The 12,865-nt window shown below is 36.8% G+C and overlaps 1 protein-coding gene across 1 annotated transcript in view; it reads right to left on the bottom strand.

Moving 5' to 3' along the window:
* DOCK9 (dedicator of cytokinesis 9) overlaps window positions 1-8,368 on the bottom strand; it is an 82,976-nt gene extending 74,608 nt beyond the window's left edge. The window contains exons 1-2 of the mRNA XM_053934308.1: window positions 8,255-8,368; window positions 917-1,033 (exon numbers count right to left, since the gene is read on the bottom strand). Of these exons, the coding sequence (XP_053790283.1) occupies window positions 917-1,033; window positions 8,255-8,368 (231 nt within the window). The remainder of the gene's footprint in view (window positions 1-916; window positions 1,034-8,254) is intronic.
* Between the last annotated feature and the right edge of the window lie 4,497 nt (window positions 8,369-12,865).

Below are 12,865 nucleotides of genomic sequence, written 5' to 3'. Positions count from 1 at the left end.
AATAGGCTGGAGAAAATTCATTACAAATTCAAGATTTAATTTATAGGATCTTAGATGTCCTTCTGTAGAAATATACCAACTCATCATCAACTTTCCCCACAGTAAACAAACTTAGCTTCAACTACTTGGTTGAATAAAATTAATTTACAGACTGTTCACATGTCTGCATGCTTTTCAAATAGACATTTTGATTGCAGGTATGGGCATGTAGACAAGAGACTTTCCTCACTATTTACTCCAACTCCAGTCTCTAAGATGCTTGGCAGTTATCCTAACTAGATCTACAAGAAGATTTTTTTTTTAAAAGGTGTAGTGAAATAAACTATTTATTTAGATAAACATTGTCATTTAAAAAAATATAACAAGATTATCACAAAGGTTGTTGAAGTCTGGCTTAATCGAGTCAGAAACTCTGTTATGTAAGGGGTATTTTGCTAGAACACAGTTTTGGCTGGGACAATGCAGGTAAGAGTAGCAGACTGCATTTGAACAGGTTCATGTGCTTCACTATTAAGAATGGGGGGAAAATCAGTTTAAGAATTGAAGAAAGCAGATGCTTTTTTTAAACAGTAATCACATAATTTCCTACATTGCAAAGGGAGGGGGAATACCTACAAGTGACTGATCATCTACTCCAAAAGGCAGTAAAATTGTTGAGTTGAAGAAGTAGATCTTATGGTCAGATGAGGAAATTGTGCTATTTCTTCTGTACTCAAAAGAATAAATCAAGCAGGGTAATGGGACTCACAGAAAAGATTTTGTGCAGATTTTTGGAGCTAAAGAGAGTTAAGAAAGAAAGAAATAGGAAATTGTCACCTCATGGCTCCTGCTATAAAAAAACTGTGGTAAAAAAAGAAACCAACCCCAAACAAACAAAAAAAAAAAACCACAATGAAAACAGAGAGGATTAAATTACCTGGAAGTCATCATAAGGGAACAGTAGCATCTCACGTAGAGGATCATTCAAAATCTGTGTTTTTCTCTGAACAATGACATTTTCATAGTCTATTGGTTCTATAAGTTTTGGCTTTGCCTACAGGAAAAAAGAAAAAATCAAAATAAATTCAGGTATATTGAGGGAAAATTACAGTTGTTGACTTATTCTAAAAGTTACTCTTTAAAAGACTGGCAGAATTACATTGCATCTACATCAAAAACATACAGTATTCAAAATGCAGACTTTGTCATATTACACCATATGGGGAAGTGCAAGTGACAATTCAAGACAAGCATGCTGATTGCCTCAGAACTATTTCACAAAATCCAGTAAGCCAGAGCTTATTTTCATAATCACATATGTATTCTCACTGCAAAAGAAAATTATAAAAAAATTACTAGTCTCTTATGTTGATGGTTACCTTTGCTTGATACAGCCCAGAAAGCTCTGATCTGGGTTTAACAGGAATGAGAACAACCTTAGCTCAAAGACTGAGCTGTGTTTTAAATCAGCAGTAACCTGCAGCAGGGGCAGGCTAATTGACATTCCTCCTTTCTACTTTTTTTCAAAATTCCCATAGGCCATTTACTTCCCTCTTAATTGCACAAGCAGCTTTCCTCAGTAACTGTGCATTGATTCCACATTAAAGCCCCTTTCTGCAGATGAGGCATTACAGCTGCCCCTGCACAATCAGACAGAGAAAAACCTTCACCCTGCCAAGCATTCTGTTAAGTGGTCAGATGGCAAAGCAGGTTTAGACAGAGCTCTGAACAAGGCAGCTCTGCCTCGGAGTGTGCAAACTAATGTAAAAAGATGGGGTTACAATCTAGTTTGAACTTTCTGGAACTAAAATTCAGCATCACAGTAACAGACGTAAAATTATTTTTTTTTTACAAGAAACAGTTGCAAGAGACTTTATAAATTATACTTTCTCAACATCAGGGGTACTAATTTACAGATAAGGTATAATAAATATAACTGTAGCAGCAAGACCGGCTTCTGTCATCATTATAGGTAAAATGCCCCAACAAGCTTTATATATTGTTTTGTATAACTCATGACAATAACCTTTCAAATTCTAATTGTCCTGCACAGAACAAATATCTCTATCAGTAACTGCTGTTAATCACTAGTATATTAATAATATTTCTGAGAAATGCTACAGGTGTTTTCTTCATCCAAAAGTGAATCAAATAAATTTGTTTGTTAAGGAATTAGGAAAGCTTTGGTCAGAAAACGTTACCAAAGTTTTCAGGCTTAGTTCACAAGCTATTTGAGATTCCCTCATGTGTACCACACAGTAGTTTTATTGGCAAGAAAAATGTGGGAACATAATAAAGCATAACAGCTGAAAAGGCAAAAAAAGCAAAGTCTGGAAAAATCTACCAAAAAATTATCAACAAAATGCAGCTTTGTTAAGAAAAATAGCTAGCATTTACAATCACACAGAAGGATTTACCAGAAGTTCATTAGCTATGTAAGAACATACTCAGCACAGGCCAATACTTCTAAGAGCCATGATTATTATGTTGTTTTTGACATCTTTCTGCTCAGATGAGATGGAGAAGGGCTGTTCAGTTCAGTCCATATTGCACTCTGACACATTTGGAGAGCTTATCACTTGAACCCCAGCTACTGCCACATCTTCTCCTGTCATTCATGAACATGCATTATCACAAAGCCAAGAACTAATGTCAGTGTCCATCAGAAAAGGCTTAAGTTCATGTTCATGCACCTATCTGTAGCTGAAATGGTTGGACAATTTAACTCAGAAAAGCATAAGGCAAGCACAACCTAAGAAAAGATTACATTTTCTCTAATGTACTAATTTACACAAAATATTCTGGTTGCAAGTTTGCATTTAAGTGTTCAGACTGCTGCAGTGAATGCCAAGCTAATGAAATGATGTGCTCCACACTTCCTTAACACCTTGTCCACCCAACTATTTGAAACATTTCCTACATACTGACACTGCAAAATTACCCCTTCACAAAATTTCAGATTGAGCAACCCCACTCCAGTGGATTGTCATAACCAGTTCTGATTACAAATAAACTACAGTAACTTCACCTCTTCTAACTCTCCACTAAGGCAATAACTGTCCATTACAAATTTTCTTCTTTAAGCACAGAGATAACAGAATACAAAGAGCATTTCAAACGTTATTGGTCTATAAATGAAGTAGAAGGCAACACATCAGCCAGAAAACAAAACACCCTTTGCTCACCTTTCTCTCACTTTCAGTGTAACAGGTCTATCCAGGCAAGCAAGATGCCCACCTGCCAACCACTGAGCTTGAGCTCTTATGCAATACACTCTCTTAAGTTAAAGGAAGCTTTAGAGACTACTAGAGTAATGTGGCCCAGTCACTCCTTTTGGTCAAGTTTGCCTTTCCCATGGGACCACTCCTTCTCAAGAGTCATGAGAAATTATACTTAACATGCTGTGGTGACAGGTTGGTTTGAGAGTGGTGCAGGATGACTGACCTTTAGGAGAAAATACTGCAAATTAAGCTATGCCTAAAAAAACACCAGCAGAGGACTATTTGATTTGTCTCTACAGCCTCTGCAGTTAGCTGAAAAGCTTTGGCTTCACAATTGGCTTAAAGCAATTAAAAGCAGGGCTGACACCAGAAGGACCCTTCCCCTCTCTCGTGGCTCGTTTCTGAGCCTTCTCACACTAAGACCAGCAGCTGAGCCAGAGCTTTTGTGACAGATTAGGAGGTGATCTAGCTTGAGAGAATTCCTTCCAACCAGGGGCCTTCCAGTCAGATTGTGTCTGAAATGCTGATCAGATGCCTGTGTGACCACTTGTGGCAATTTGGGGAGCTTTGCAAAGGAAAGAATAAACACGTGTTTGGTCAATATCGTCAGAAAGCTCCCAAAGCAGGACAGCTACTATCTGAACTAGCAAGTGGATAGATCACAGCCCCAGTTCCACAGCCTGGTAGCAAGGGAAAGCTGTCATCTCAAATGGTTAATGGATTTTTACATGGTGCTGTACATGATCGGCACTCTCATCCACTTCTCCCTGGTGCTGAAGAGCTATGTCCACCCTCCTGTTAATTCTCTTGGGAAGGTGACAGGTGAAGACTGGAAGAAAGCTAGTTCTGGCTTCTCTCATTTCACCCGCAAAACCAGAGGAAAAGGATTACTTTTAAAGAAAATACAACTAAAATTACTTAGTGGGCATGCAAACACACACACACACACACTTGTCTAGCACAGCTAATTCAAAACCCAAAAATGCAGCTTTAAAAATCATCCAATTAATTGCAAATGCCTCTCTTTGCCCTGTAGTCACCAAACTGGCTTACCACAACTATAAAATTCATGAAAAGGAATCTTAAAAGAATATAAGCTTTGCTTACATTTTGTTTGCATGCTGTATATACAAGATTAAAAAGAAAAATCCTCCCTCATGAGAAGCTTTTAAAGAATCTAAAGTTCACTGGAGCTGAGGTCTAAAATACAGACTTTTCCTATTTAATCAGTGAGGTACTTGATTTGCAGAAATATCATTTATGTAAATATTAATGAAGAATTTGCTTCCTTGGGTTTCTCCTAAATGTTACTCATTTCTTTCTTAGTCATTTGTCAGATTCAAAAGGAAGAGGATGTTTTATCAGTTTGGACCAGATATGAAAAAAGAAAACAATAAACAACACACTGATACTGGCATTTAGCCAGATATAAAACAGCACAAGGAAGCAGATTCTCTCTCGGGCTCTTCTACACTTAAAAAAAAAATCTGGTCTATTATTTCATGTAATATAAAAGAAAATATGATGGGTACTTACACGATTGTTAAATACGATTTATGGACCAGCAGACACAGATAAAACTCAGCCCAGCTAAAACTGCAACATCAAGTTTATAGGCACTAAAAGTCAGTCTTTACAAGGCTTAACTTTTCCTATTAATCTGCAGCCAACAACATTTTTATTTCTGTAATCTAGGAAAATGCTAAAAGCATAGGCATTCATGGCTGGTCTCGAGCCAGCCAAGGCTATATTTTTGAAAGATAAAAGAGCAAATTTTCTGCCATACCACTTTGGGTTTTGCCTGAGTATTATAAGCATGGAAACTTATCAGAAATAGAAAATATTTCAAAACAGCAGTCATGACACCCACACAGCAAGCATTTTAATCTGTCAGAATACAGTGTGTATATATATATATATTTGGACAAGCAGTGTCAAAACTCATCAGATAAAATAAATTTTAAGCTAAGAGTTCGGTGATTACCTACATTACACATTACAGGAAAAAAAACCCACAGGACACGTTTTTCTTGCATGCTTAAATTGGGACAATTGTTATTGTCCAATTCCCTTCTCAGAAAACAATAGATGGTAAGGCTAAGCACACTGAATATTGCTACCCTCCTGCTACAAAACATGATTTACCTTATAAAAACATGTTTGGCTTATACACCTGCAAATTAACAAGTTCCCATAAGGAGTAAAATGGAGCTACAGGCACTAGCAGGAAGCAGCATATAAATAGATGAATAGGTGTTATGTATTTCTTAATGGTGGCCTGAGGAAAGCCACTGTGGACATACAGTAAGATTATTTAATACTAAACATGGGTAACAGCTCTACGTATCATACTGTCCCACAATAAACATAAAATAAATTGCCCAGCTTGAGGCTTTAAAAATTAATTCAAGAAATTATTTGTATCCTAGAGCTTACTTTTAACTATTACATTTTATACTGCCAGCAAGTTTCCAAGTGGAAAGACAACCTCCAAAAGATCCAACTTCCCAGAAACATCATCTGTTTTGATAAGCAGTTACTACTTGTGACTATCAAAATGCAGCTGGGCAGGAGGAAAACTCATCCAATAACTTGTACAACAGCTAGCACAACAGCAGCTCATCCCAAGCAGGGTTTTCAGGCACCACCTGAAAAAATCTAAATGCTTTTTCCACGGGCTCTTCTTGCTTGTTAACCTCAAGAGCAAAGTTATGACACAATGTAATTCAAATCACAGGGACACAAAAGAGCACACATACTGACATACTGGCACTGAAAGCAGCAGATGACTCTTTCTGTGAACCCACCCACCTAATCAGGAAAAGTTAATTCAGGCACAGCACTCAATCAAATAACATTATTTCAATAACACATGGGATGCTTCCAGTTATAGATACCCAGTTCCCTCAATACTCCAACAGACTCTCATGAACTACATTTAAAAAAAATTAAATGAATACGACATAAATTAATATGACAAAAAAACCTGTTACTTCCTGACAGCTGAGTCTATCTCATCTTTATAAAGAATCCCGAAATTGAATGGTAGGCGAATCACATCATATTTGCACAAAAGGAATACATCCACACTTGAAAGAATATTTTAGACAATAGTAAATGAGAGGTATTACTAGAGTAAACCAGAAGCCTACTGTTTCATACACTTTTGAGGATTGCTATCTAATGTAATTCCCAGGTTTTTAACCCAGGAAACACAAAATTCTGCTGTTTAGATTTTGTTACAGCAACTATCTACTTTGTCAGTCTCAGTTATTACCTCACGGCACCCTGCACCAATGTCAAATGTCAAATGAAACATATCACCCTACTTTTTGCTTTGCGCCTGGCAGCACATTTGCTGCAGGTTACTTGCACCACTCCATCTAGCCTTCCCCAATAACTAGACAAAAGGGATCTATAATTGTGCTATATATGCACGTGTATATATATATAAATATATAAAAACATATTAGGAACAAAATAGTAACTGAAATCACAGTGAAGACATTTTTAATGTGACCTATGCAAAACCTAAATGTTCTTCCCTTTAAATATTGACCTTTGTGTTGAATCTATGCACTACATCCAAAAATGAAAAAATAAGTGCAAACACTGGAGGTGCATTATTCCATGGACATTAAATTAAGCAGTATTTGAAAAATTATAAGGAGGTACTTAAATGGTGATAAGTAAACATAGTATTGTTTCATACTTTTTTCTTCTTAAATAAGTACATGTCCCTTGCTGCTTAGCTACAGTACTCTTAAGTATCTGCAGAAACACTAATATCCTCTCTGAGTATTCATGGGGGAATAAAAACAATTCTAAATAAAGTTAAACATTCCAAAGGCAGGAAAGCACACAGAAGATTAGCTCATATTGTACTGATGAAAATCTGGACCAGAAATCAGAACACACCCATCCAAAAAAAAAAAAAAAAAACCACATTATACTAACAACTCTCTGAATAGAAAAAAACCAAAAAAACTCAGTGACAAGGAAAAGAAAGTTTGTCTTACTAGCACACATGTAAGCTTTCAGTTATATACAGTAACAATTTCCAAAAGTTATAGATGAATATTACTAAATACAGATGGGCAAAATGTTTTAGTTCAATTCCTAAAGACATAGTGTGAAGTTCAAGTAAGAGGGAGGGGGGACACTATAATTTGACAATCACCCCACTAACTTCAACTACAGGCAGACAAATAAAGAGAGGACCATCAGCAACAGCAATTAAGCATGAAATAATACTAAATAAAGTTGAATTTTTAGTAAGAACTATCGAAGTACTTCTTTCTACTGATATGTAAGTACTAGTTTACCAACTCTCCTCTGAAGAGACTTGGTGGATTCGTTACAGCTCTTGTTCTCTTGCTCTCTATGTTTTCCTGCTATATTATTACAGTTCCAAGAGAACTAAGTGTCTAGTAGTGTTTCAGACAAAATAGTTCTTATTTGACTATTTCCCCCACATACAGAAAATTTCCCTTTTCCATCACTAGAAATTATTTTAAAACTTTAAATTCCTCAATAATCTGCATTGAAAGAATTGAAAAATAAGTCCTTTAACAGATAGATAGATGCTTTAACAGAAGTAGTCATTAATTATTTAGATAGTTCTTTGATCATTTAAGTAAAATTTAACTGTTACACACACACTTTAGGAAGTTCAAAGACACATTAACTGGAAGATATGCTGGGCAATTAAAAAACAGACACACTAAAAAGAGTTTTAAAACATATGCAGTTTTCATGCTAGGTTCAAAGAGCTGTATAAACATGCTAGACAGAAGAGACTGAAAAGCAGTTAGTCTGAATGCCAAATTCCAAAGTCACACTCAAAGAGAACCGAAGATCTGGTAAACTAGAACAGCAAAAACCAATTAAAAAGGCAGACTACACACAGAGAATCAAACCTAAATCTTAAATGCAAATTATTCACAAATAAGAATGCTTGAACTTCTCACCAGCAGCAGATGAAGAAGTTTTTCATTGACAGAGAGAACTGGAATTATTAAAGGGAAGAGACGGCTTGTTTAAAGAATTCTTACCAGTACAACCACAGGATTCTCCGGTTGCACTTCGCAAGGACCTGCATCCCTGCCCTTCTGTGGAGATTCTATAGTAAGCTCTTTCTTAGGATTTCTGTTTGTTCTTGCCTGCATTCTTTCATTGAAAATACAGACAGCAGCAAAACTGGATGCTTTCTTGCATCAAAGTAATCGACATGCCAGTGATTCAGTGAAAACAAAAGCTTTTTCCCTGGCACAAGCAGCACAAAGTACAAACTAGTCTAACTTCTCAGCTGCAGTTTGCTAAATCTGTTATGGTGGGAATGCATGACAGACAAAGGCCAGCCCCTAAACATGCCGTATTCCTCTGGGGAAAAAAAAAAAAAAAAAGGTGGATCCACTTTAATGCCTTAAAGTTATGAGCCAAACACAAAAGAGAATGTGCATATCTAAAATTACTATGTAAAACAGGCTGAGTCTTTTACAGCATGTATAAAATCAAGGTTTCAATAATTCGAAAATATTTTTAATGTAAGAATTAGTCACTTATTGACAACTGTGTCTTCTTAGAAGTATAAAACCCTAAATATTGTGCTTTTTAAATTTTTTTGCATGAATGTCACTTACACAGGGGCTACCAACAATCCACCAAGGACACTCTAACCAAGGATATTCTCCCTGAACAGATACACTGCTCTTTTTTGGGGGTAGAGTGGGCATGACCTTTTTTGTCTTAGTGCTAAATCTGTATTAAAGGTTTTGCTTAATACCAAATTGCCTTCACAGTAAAAATCTAACATACTCTACAAAGATACTAACTCAAAATAAAATACAAAAATACTTAACTCTTCAAGTACCAGTATCCCTCTGCCTCCTTCCTCTCTTCAGCCAGTTAGCTCACTCCTGTATTGCACATTATTTGTGCTCATTCCTTACTCCTCACAACCCTTCAACACTGTAGGTGTCCATGACTGATCAGCATCCAAAAACACAGAGAAGACAATGCAACAAAATCTTCAAACATTTTGAGAGAAGATGCTTGGGAGAACCTTCTGCAGCCATGAAGAACAGCCAGCCATCACTTGCTGCCTTTGACCAGTACAAAACCCTGCAGGGTGTCAGCCTTGTCTTGTGAACAGCTTGCAGAAGTGTCTCTTGGCCTCAAGATATCCAGGCTACAACAGTGCTCAGTGGTTGCTCTCTTCATTCCAGTCCTTAATTACAACATAAACTCAATCACAGAATCACAAGGTTGGAAGAGACCTTCAAGATCATTGAGTCCAACCCATGCCCTAACACCTCAACTAAACCATGGCACTGAATACCACATCCAGTCTATTTTTAAACACATCCCGGGACGGTGACTCCACCACCTCCCCAGGCAGGTGACAAGTCATGCTTCAACTTTGCTTTTTTAACCCAACCCACTCTCTTACCATACCAGTACTTACAGCCACTGTTCAGCACACACACACACCGTGGCAAAAGAAGCAGCAGCAATTTTATTGGGATCATTTATGTGCAAGTGCAAAGGAATTTTGTACACAACCTAGCTGACAGTTTTGGAAATTTTTAAGATTTGACTATTCCAACTTCCCCACACACTGGTTTTAGCTAAACTCCTCCTGGGGAAAGGAAAAAGTGAATGGTGATGAGCAATTTCTCCAGGTTTTGAGAGAAATATTTTGGTTTTCCCTTTGTTTCTTTTCAGCACTAATGAGTTGCAACCTCCAAGTTCACAAACCTCAGTAGCTGTATTTACCGAGCAAAAATACATCTGAGAGAAAAGTCAACTCCCCAGAGAAACACATCATTATTTTAGACTCTCTGCCTACTAAGGAAACTAAGCCATCACCTTCATTCAATTCTCAGTTCTCTTGGGACAGTTATTTATCTCAGTTCAATATACCTCACATCCTAAATTTAACTTGGCATTAACTTTTATCTATTCTCTAATAGAAGAGAAAGTGACCTTAAACTGCAGAAAGCAGATGAAGTTGTGGAGAAGCACAACTATCCTACTTCATTGCTAGTATTTTTAAGAAAGTACAACTTGAGGCACAGACTTCTCATTCTTCAGACCTAAGATGTTGATCTCCCTTTCTCTTCCTCTTCTCTCCACTCTCACACTTGTGTAACATAATCCTATTTCAGCCTGCACTCATGAAATTGAGTCTGAACAAGTCTGAAATTGAGTCCACAATGCAACTACATTTCTAAAGAGTGGACTGAAAGAAAGAATAACATTTTAGTCCCGACAATAATGATTATGTTTCTGACTTTTTCTCTAGGAAATACAAGTTCAATCCATGTACTTTTTAAGCTGCCTCTCTTATACTGAGAAACCAAACTCCAGAAAACAGTACTTTATGAAGCTTCATTAAGAGTTAAGAAGGAAACCAGCAGTTTAGTCAAATTTACAAAACAGATCTTCCTGTGTAGAGCAAGGTACACAATAGTTCAAGAACATTTAGTTACACTTTTTATTTTGCACCAGCCCCCTTTGTTTTCAGAGAACGGAAGCACAGAACAGCTTAGACTAAATTACACCATTACTTGAGGATGCAGCTGCCAAACAGGAATTTGTTTCATTGAGATGGTCTGCAATTATACTTAACTGCAACCAGAAATGCACAACCTAATTATGCAAAAGGCATTTGTGAACACTCATACTAATAAAGACTTAAAAATTTTATACATTGTAAGTAGTATTTCTTCTGCTTAATTTAACAAAGGATTCTTCTTCTAAATGGCAACATTACTTTACCCTGGTCAGGTACTTCTCCTGAATGCATCTGCATTACTTTAATTCAGTATAAATGTGATTTTCTTTGCCTGTCATTCTTCCTATTCTTCTCAAAATGTGATGAGGCACAAAAAGAAAGCCCACCAGCTAACATTTTTATAACATCAGTTAAAAGATACAGAAGCTATTTTTCCTTATGAATGACTCATGTAATTTCTAGCTTGCATTTCACTCACAGATATACTGTTAGAAGAGGTTCTTTCATTTAAGAAAAACAGAAGTGTGAGGCAGTACCTCTGGAACACATCCTGCATGAAACAGACCTTAACTGCCAAATTGATGTGTACTTCCAACATTTATTTTCTGTTAAGGACTTAGTGATTACCTCAAGAACTTAATTAATTTAAAAATACTTAGGGGGGGGGGAAACAAACAAAAAACCACAGCAAAAATATCAAAGCAAAGCAAACAAACAAAATCCCAAGAGATATTGTTTATCCAGGCATCACACACTCAAAATATTTAAGCTATTTTATTAGTGTATTGAAACAATTTACCAATAACAAAATTCAAAAAGTGAAAGATGAAAACCAGAACTTTAAGATATCATGAAACTTTTATCATCTTTTTACATGGCATGACATGTAGTTTTAACCTCCTTAACTGCAATTTTTTAAAAAAGTAACAAAAAAATAGTACTCAATTTGTTTCATCAGTCATTTTGTTACCTCAGTAATGATCAACAGAAAATCCAGGAATATAGTGCACACACAAAAAATGGCACTGTACAAAAACTGACTGCATTTCCAACATGGCTCTCAAAACTACAGGAAATTACTAGCTAGAGACCTATCTGCAAAATAGCTCACATTATAATGGAAACAATGCAATTCATCTTTTTACAAACATTGTGGCTTGAAGGACTTCACATGGTACTTTCAGCAACCATAGTTTTCACACGACTTCCAACAACCAAATATTTGTCTCTCTTCTTGCATCATATACTCCTAAGGAACAGCCTAAGTAATTACAAAATTACATAAGTAACAAAGTTCTCAGTAGCTCTGGCATACCCCAGTAATTCATCCAGCCAATTTGCTGCCCAAAAGACAAGTTCATCATATACACTCTCTTATTCCTTCAAATCACTTTTCACTTCAACAACTTACTTAGCTAAAGCACAACATCACATAATAGAAAGTGAGTGATGGTAAGGGAACAGGCACCATATGACAGCATCCTCTGAACTTTAACGGAAGAAAAGATGACTACCCAGCCTCCCTGTAGGAATAGCCTAAAATCTGAGTCGTTTTGTTTGATGGCCCTTCTTTTGCTTCAAGTCCTACTTAAAGTCTGCATCAAGGTCACTAAACCTACTAGCTATAATTACAGGCAGCAAACTTGCCTCTGTAAGCTGTTCTAGGGAAAGAACTGTCGTTAACTTATAGCAGTTGGGGGGGGGGGGGGGAGTTAGAACAAGAGAAGAAGGAATAATATTACTGTAGATTTGCACATCCTGTATATGGGAAAACAGAAGGATTTGTATCCTTCTGTTGTATGCTCTATGGCTACACTCTCTACTTTGTGTCACTCAGTTCCCTGGCAACTCACAGCATCTCTTAAAAAACAATTCAGAAATGAGAAGAATAGGTAACTGGAGGGGGGGCTGATGCTTTGTTTTGTCAGGGCTTTGGGGGTTGGGTTTTTTTGGTAGGTTGGTTGGTTTTTGATTTGGGCTGGATTTTTAAGGCAGTAGCTCATCTGAAAATATGAACCTACCTTAGTGGAGTGACAAGGACCTTTATTAAAAGCCAGTACTTCTTGCTCTCATCTCTATTAGTACAAGATATTCCAGCACTGCCTTCCCACACTTGGCAGCCTGCCTTGCAGCTGTATTCAAGTCT

Source organism: Vidua chalybeata, chromosome 2, assembly GCF_026979565.1.
Source record: "Vidua chalybeata isolate OUT-0048 chromosome 2, bVidCha1 merged haplotype, whole genome shotgun sequence".
Classification (NCBI taxonomy): Eukaryota; Metazoa; Chordata; class Aves; order Passeriformes; family Viduidae; genus Vidua; species Vidua chalybeata.
Note: the sequence above shows the minus strand (reverse complement) of the source record. Positions and strands in the feature narration are given on the sequence as shown.